This window comes from Propithecus coquereli, unplaced genomic scaffold (genome assembly GCF_000956105.1).
Source record: "Propithecus coquereli isolate 6110/MARCELLA unplaced genomic scaffold, Pcoq_1.0 Scaffold296, whole genome shotgun sequence".
Taxonomy (NCBI): Eukaryota; Metazoa; Chordata; class Mammalia; order Primates; family Indriidae; genus Propithecus; species Propithecus coquereli.
Genome location: NW_012148574.1, coordinates 2,070,724 through 2,078,698, shown reverse-complemented (window position 1 = coordinate 2,078,698; position 7,975 = coordinate 2,070,724). Strand labels below are relative to the sequence as shown.

At 40.6% G+C, this 7,975-nt stretch overlaps 1 protein-coding gene across 1 annotated transcript in view; it reads right to left on the bottom strand.

Moving 5' to 3' along the window:
- Window positions 1-2,827, bottom strand: part of ZNF236 (zinc finger protein 236) — a 98,897-nt gene extending 96,070 nt beyond the window's left edge. Inside the window, exons 1-3 of the mRNA XM_012648880.1 lie at window positions 2,824-2,827; window positions 2,345-2,487; window positions 929-1,093 (exon numbers count right to left, since the gene is read on the bottom strand). Of these exons, the coding sequence (XP_012504334.1) occupies window positions 929-1,093; window positions 2,345-2,487; window positions 2,824-2,827 (312 nt within the window). The remainder of the gene's footprint in view (window positions 1-928; window positions 1,094-2,344; window positions 2,488-2,823) is intronic.
- Window positions 2,828-7,975: the final 5,148 nt, after the last annotated feature.

Sequence of the window (7,975 nt, the reverse complement as noted above, 5' to 3'; positions counted from 1 at the left end):
AAGTATGAATTCAATTTTCAGGATGTAAATTTTAGGAGTCAAGATGCTCCTTGACTCAGGATGGGATTAATCCTGATAAACCCACTGCAGACTGAAAATACCGAAAGCCAAAAGTTCCCGGCTGCCTGGGACCGCGGCTTGCTCGGCATCACAGGACAAGCGCGGTTCCGCTGAACGTGCGGCGCTCTCACGCCACCGTGAGTCAGCCACCGTGAGTCAGCCACCGTGAGTCAGCCACCGTCTGCACACGCAATTTCAATCATGCATCTGTTTTTCTGTCTCAGGAAGAAAATATACCAAACAGCTATCAGTAACTATCTCAGAATTAAAGATGACTTTTATTTTCTCCTTTTTACTTTTACATTTTCCTAAGAGGGGCAGGAAGCAGGAAGAGTACGCTTTTGAAGCAACAGCCGTCTGCCTCGGCTCAGCCCCACCCCACCTCAGCACTGTGGTCCTGCCACCCTCAGGGCTGTCCCCAGAGGCGCCCACGGAGCCTGTAGGAGCCTGCGCCTTGGTGTACCAACCAGCTTCAGGCCACTGTGAATTTCTGCTCTTCCCCCAGACTCCCTCCGGTCAGAGGACCCAAAGCCAAGCAAGGAGACTCCGCTTCTATCTTCTGAAGCAGAAAAATTACTTTTGGCCACTGAAGAACTCTACAAAAGTTAATTTCTTTTTTTAAAAAATGTGGGGGGGGGGGGCTCTGCCAGCTAATGTGGACATATTAAAACGTCTCTACCCTAAGGTATTGACTGTGATAAACATTTTATCAGTGAACTGGAGATTAATCAAGGCAAATTTAATGATGATTAGCTCTAAAAATCTATACGAAAGGCTTTTAAAACTAGTTTATAGCTAAAATCCTCCTAACGATCCGATGCACTTTAACAACCAGTTAACAAAGCATATGCAAAATGATTACAGTTACCTCTTCCTTCTCATGTAGCATAACATGCGCTTTGAGACTAGCCACTCTGGAGAATTTCTTGTTACACACAGGGCAGGTAGGATCTTCCCCGTTGTGGGTACATTTATGAAGTGTCAGGTTGAATTCAACATTAAATGTTTGGGGGCACTGGTCACATCGATGTGGCTATTTGGAGAGAAAAGTAAACAAGCCACTGAAATACAATCTTTCCACAGACGCTTGTTCAGTCAATGTTATTAAAATAGTAACAAGTACCATATTCTACAGATACTAAAAAACTTCTGAAGTCTCTAACAGACCTGAAGTCAATAAATCCAAAATGGACTCAGTAAAGCTCCTTATAGAATTTCTCAAAGGATTTTAAGGATGAAAACACATATATGTAGAAAATATTCCTAATAAGAAATGATGCATGTAAATGTATAGGGTTATAATCTCTATGAAGATACATGTGCGAAAGTTCAACTCATTAAGTTAGAATTTTCCCTTCTATTTCTGACCAATTCCGCTGTTACAAACAAAATCACTTGAAGTAAAACAAGTAATCATATAAATTTTTACTAGGTTTTAATGGAGTTGCTTATCTCAGTCTAAAATTTCCCAAAATGGAAGGTATTCTTCTTCTTATAGCAAGATAATCACGGGTATCTCTCTGAAGTATCCAAACCCTAATGAGGGGTAAGTCAGTATCTGTAGATTGTCAACTTGCGAAAATAATGCCAGTGGGTATTGGTGTTCATATTATATTACTGTAGTTAAAAAGCATTACGCATGCTGAAAGTAAAGCCTGATCCCTGGTATTTTTCTGGTCTCAAATGACTCAATACCTTCCATTGTCCTGCCTAAAGAAAAGTTGGCAATCACTTGTTTAGTTATAGTTTTAACTGCCACTTTCCATCTATCGGGCAAATCATTCCATTAAGACACTAAAATTCTTGACCTATCCCACAAGAGACACTCCAAAACAGGGTTCACATCTCTGTTTAAGATATCCTGCGGAGACAGGATCTAAAACACCTAGAATACCACTTTAAAATGCAAGACCACTGAAGGGTAAAACTCCCTGCTGGAGAAGAATACTTCAGAATACACTAGTTCTGTGTTCATCATACAGGAAATTTAAACTACTAAAAAAAAGTCATATTTCTAAAGCATTTCTTTGTCCACTCATAAATAACACAAATATATAGACTCACTAGGACGAGCTCTCATTTTCTCTCATTATCTAATGATAGCTAGCAAGACGACTACAGCTAAAAAAAAAAAAAAATGCCCAAATATTTATTTGTATGATATAAAATATTCTAAAATTTGGGAACCTAAATGGTAAGACAAATTTTGATTTTGTGTGTTGAATTTTACAATACCTCCAGTTTCAACGCTCACATTCCTGACAGCCCTCCTGGCAATACGTACCTTGTCATTGCGCTCGTGGTCCCTCATGTGGCGTTGAAACTGGGATTCTTTTGGAAAAGATAGCAGACAGATTTCACATTTATGGAAGTTTGGAGCTTGATAGGCATAATTAGTGTTCTCCGCATTCAATGTTAAAACTCCATCTATAAAATTGCATAAGTATAGACAATAAATACCAGGTATTATTCTTATTACATAAATAAAACTAAATTATTTGGTTATTATTTAAAAACCAAATATGTCAGAGATTTATGAGAGACTTTAGATAAAATTAATGATAGACTGCGTTTTAGAAATGGACACGCTTTATTTTAAAGTTAGAGATGGAAGTGTTGAGATGACCGAAATGGGGGACTACAGAATTCTAAGTTCTTGTTGGTAGGATTTTTAGAAACCTGAGACCAAATTCCTGAGGCTTCACACACACACACACACACACACACACACACACACACGCACGCACGCACACGCACACGCACGCATCCCTTGATGCTGTTTCTTAAACCCTGCAAACCTCCCTAATATTGTTTCAAAATCACTACAGCCAAGGAGGCATGTCACCTCCTCACTACTTTGTGAGTAGATCAATAATCCACGTTGTTTCTTAAATCACCTAGTCAACAAAACTCTAGTACAAATACTAAAGCCTTTAAATGCTAATTCACTATCAAGCTATCTGTGAAAAGTGCTGCAAAGCAAGACGAAGTCAGAAAGAAAAAATTTTGTTCTCTCACATAGTCAGGGCATACAGGAAGACAAGGGATGGCAACGTCTTGGACAGTCGTCAGTTTTCACAAAGGGTTTCCATAAACCCACCCAGGTAAACCGCTTTAATCTTAAAAGTACTTTCAAGTGAGACTAAAGAGGACAAATAACATATCACAGAACAATCACAAAACTTGTCAAGTATGTCATAAAACAAAGATGTCCTAAATCTCTACAATTCTTTAAAATAAGTAAATATACTCCAAGTCTATCATTTGGGCATAAATAATACACCTTAACTATACAAGGACTAGAAATATATTGCACACAACTCTTTGTATCAAATTTGATCCAAAAATATTAGACCTCAGAAATTTGAGAGTAGGGCAGGGGTTAAGCTGAAGACCCAAGGAGCTCAAGAAAGATCCTACTTCTCAAAAGCCTGAGTGGTACATACAGGCTTTCAACATTTTCTATAAACCTTTAAACCCCTGCTTTAAGACAACAGCCTGCAGTTCCAATTTTTGCCCTGTCTCCTGGCCTTGGTGGAATCTGCCTCTTAGCAAGGACTGTGAAATCCCAAAGAAGGGGAGCTGGGGAAACGGGAGGGGGGATGGATGTAGGAGGTGCAGCAGAGAGGACTGAAGGAACTTAGCAAGGGATCCTTGAGAAAAGGCAAATTCCAGGTTCAGGAAATGCTAATGTAATTCAAAAGATCGCAGCTTCATACACAACAATGATGAATCCACTAAGAAAAAGATATACATAATTTGTATTCTATATGTCCTTAACCATATTCACATTCTGTTCAAAGATCAAACTTTCAAAATTTCTACACTGAAACTAATAGCAAAATGCTTTATGACTCCCCAGACCAAACAAAATGCTGGTTGGGATCATATCAATTGATATATTTTTACCTTTGGAAAAGAATGTAGCATGGTAAGAAATAGTTTGGAGGTTAACAAGGAACAAGAAAAATATCTGTTGAAAATTGTGTTTTAAGAACTCACTAGCAAGTGTTTTAACCTAAAGGCTGAATACGGTAATCAAAGAGCTCCTCAACTTAATTTCTAAAATGCAAAATTAAAAAGCTATGTCAGGATGTAGAATAAAACAATTTTCACAGACTCTATGTTGAAACTACTTAACATGCTACTCAAAAATAAGAAGGGATTTAATTTATTGCAATTGATAATATAATCCTGAGACGTGGAACTTTACATTTAAAATTGAAAAACCAACGTTGTTTTACTTATGAATTAAGGCTTGTCCAGAAAAAGTTTTTTATCTTTTCTCCTTAACGAAGCTCAGAACATAACAAATTACTTTTTCAAAAGTCCCTCCTTCCAAACAGTGATAATATAATATTAATTTGGTTTAAAGACAAACCTAAAACAATAATTTGTTTGTAAATGTGTAAAAAAACCACATTTGAGTGCCCACACGGAGCATAATTTCACAATCCAAAGCCTGTCTAGGCTGTCACTCTGCCCAGGGAACACTGCTGCACAGGCAGCTCTTTCTCCTGCTGGGGAAGGCCCTGCCCAGCCCTCCCGCCTCCTGCCAGGCCGGGCCTGTGCCGGCCACACCTCCTCTGCTTTCCTTCTGCTGGGGGCTCTTTCTAGGCAGCTCCTGGGCCTCAGAATAACCCCCTTCCTCCACCAGCACCACGTCTTCAAGTTCATTCAAACTTTCGGTCCCCAGAGTGTGTGCCGTTCCGAAGAAGTGCACTGGATTCCTGTGTCCTTAGGTGAGGCTGTCACCTGAGGGGGGCCAAGGCTGGGCTGCCGGAGAGAATGGGCCCTGCTGAAACTGCAGCCACACCTCCACTGTCCCAGCGGGCTCTGCGGCCCAGAGAACATCAGACTGCTCAGGGGCTGTGGTCTCAGAAAGACAGGATCACATGAATGGCGGCCTCCTGATGGGACAGCCCTCCAGAGGGCAGCTGAATGTTTTAAAAGCAGCTAAAAGGAGAACTTCACATGAGATCTTTGGCAGCAAACATTCCTGTGTCTCCCAAGTCAGAACAGGTATTCTCTGCTGCCCCTCTACATATACACACACACACACACACACACACACACACACACACACGCAAGCACAAGCACAAAGCTGCCTGCGTTTAGACATTATCGAATCTAAGAGTGCATCCAGAACAACATTTTCCAGCTATCTGTTTCTGCCTCCTGAGAAGACAGGGGTAAATCGCTGTGGGGTTTCACATGTAGACTGCTAAGGCAGTTTACCCAGACGGTCGCCTTATACATAAAAATATGACCACCATTCACTTTAACTATCCACCCTTTCTGCTACCAAGAACTCTAAATTTACTATCAAAATTAAACAAAACTGATTGTACAATGATCAGAAAATGTTTGAGCGGCTCTTTTTGCCTTTAGAAAAAGTAATTTGGATACTAGCATCCAAATCGATCTAACTCTTCACATAAATAAAGTTTCTAAATAGAATATGGTAATAGCTGTCTGTCTACTACCCCCAAAATAATAAAGCCTATCTCAGAGTTGTGCAGAACGAGTAAGACAATGCTTCCTGACGGTGCCGGAACAGAAGTGTACCGACGACTGGGAACACGTCATCTCCCCACGGCCCACCCTGACTCCTCGTGCCCTCACTCCGCAATCACGCCATCCCATACCCACACTCGGGCCCGGCTTGTCATGATCTGGGACCAGACAAGCTACCTTAGAAACTGTTCTTCTCCCCAGATGAAGACCAGCAGACCAGGATAACCAGCTGAGTCTTAACGTCGAAGGTCTTTTATCCCCATCTAAAGACCCTGGGTGGTTCTCTTATACGAATGTCTCTCTCTGGGACAGGAAGCCAAGATCAATAAATCCTACTGCATTTACACCATGGAGTTCACTGAAATCTGCTTCTCATGACAAACTCTGAAGCACTGTGCATTTTAAGAGCTCAGTTATCAATAAATCCTGATGAAGTATTTTTAATATTAGAATGAGACATCAGTTTCAGTTTCTACAGTAACAGAGCCAACCCTCAAACTTTGTTATCTGTTTTTATTTTTATGTTTTGAATAAAAATCTTTCCACGATGTGGCTGCTCTTCCTCTCTGCTCTCAGCATGCACCTCCTCTGCCGCCCCGCCCCGGCCCCAGCCGGGTAACAGGCTGCTCTGGCTTCCTCACCCCAACACCCTCAGGCTCTCTGCTACCAAGTGCGTCTCTGGGAGTCCCACAGTTATCGCCATACTTCAAACTGCCACCACTTCAGACAATCTCTACCATTCTTTCTCCTCCTCTTTACTTCTGTAAACTTCCTTCTACTTTCTTTCCTTCCTGTTTTCTACTGCTCCTCCCACGTGTCAGGGTTCAGGTTTTAAAGCAGCTGGACTTTATCAGCTGAAACTACGAGTGTTTGGGCCCAGGAACCCTTTCTGCTTCACAAAGTCTGGCACATAACGTGTACCTAACAAATATTTGCTAAGTATCTGGAGACAGACAAGCAGTTTCTGAAGCTCCCAAGACCACTTTATCTAATTCCTACTCCTAGCCTCATGCCGTCCATCTCAGAATTACCTATGTGAAATCTGATCTATTTCCACCTTGTTACGTACCCTCCAACTATTCTTATTTCATACATAAATACCTTAGCCATTTGGTTATTCCCAGGAGCTAGCTGAAATGTGTCTGCATTATTTTCTTTGTAGAATCTTTCTCAAATACTCCAACTAGGTTAACAGCACCAGCCTTAAGCACCTGCTTTCCTCTAGGAAGGAACACCTGTCGACTCAAAACCACCTGTACCTAGGGAGGTGGGAGAACCAGAGAAGATTCTTGCGTTTTTTGAATTTCAGCTATTATCTATTCGAATGTATTTAGTCATAAGTAGGTACTCATCTGGAAATGAAACGTAACTAATACGGAAAAATAATTCCCAAAATGTATTCCATAGAAAAATTAGTATGTTCTGCATGTTATTTCTTTAAAAAAAAAAAAAAAAGTGGGGGGAGCAGAGATATACTGTGCATTTGCTTTTATACGCATAAAACATTCCTGTAACACTACAGAAATAAATAATTGCATTGGTTGCCTGTGTAAAAGACATATCAGAATGGGGGATGGTAAGGAAGACATAATTTTCACGGCTGAATTCAATTCTGAACCATGATAATGTATTACTGATTCAAAAAGCACTAAGGACAGGCACAGCGGCTCACACTTATAATCCCAGCATTTTGGGAGGCCAAGGCGGAAGGATCGCTTGAGGTTAGAAGTTCAAAACGAGCCTGGGCAACATAGAAGACCCCATCATTACCAAAAATATAAACATTAGCTAGGAATAGTGGTGCGCGCCTGTAGTCCCAGGTACTCAGGAGGCTAAGGTGGGAGGATCACTTGAACCCAGGAGTTCAAGGTTACAGTGAGCTGTTATCATGCCACTGCACTCCAGCCTGGGTGACAGAGCAGGACCCTACGTCTAAAAATAAAAAATAAAAAAAAAAGTTAAAAGAAATAAAATTTATGTGGGGGAAAAAGATGAATCATACAGTCCATGCCCTGTTGGTTGGACAGCTAAGGAAACTGACACCAGAGAAATTAAGCCATTCGGTCAAAATCACATAATTAACCACTGGCAGAACCAGTACTAATTTTCAATTAATAATCCAAGGCTCTTTCCTAATTATGCTTCTGAGATGAGACCCCAGTTTCTACTTTGTGCCTAGTGTAAAAACAACACATGAACTTGGAATTTATCAACAACGTTATATACTAATGTGTAAGCCTACGACTGTTTACGTTATTTCAGCATAAAATATATTCAGTTCAGAGCCAAGAAAATGTACCTTGTTATCACAAGGATGAGTAGTTTCAATGAAACAGTTATATTCTAAAACTTTGGTATTCACCATGATAAATGAGATGAAATTTATCTGTGACCTAAA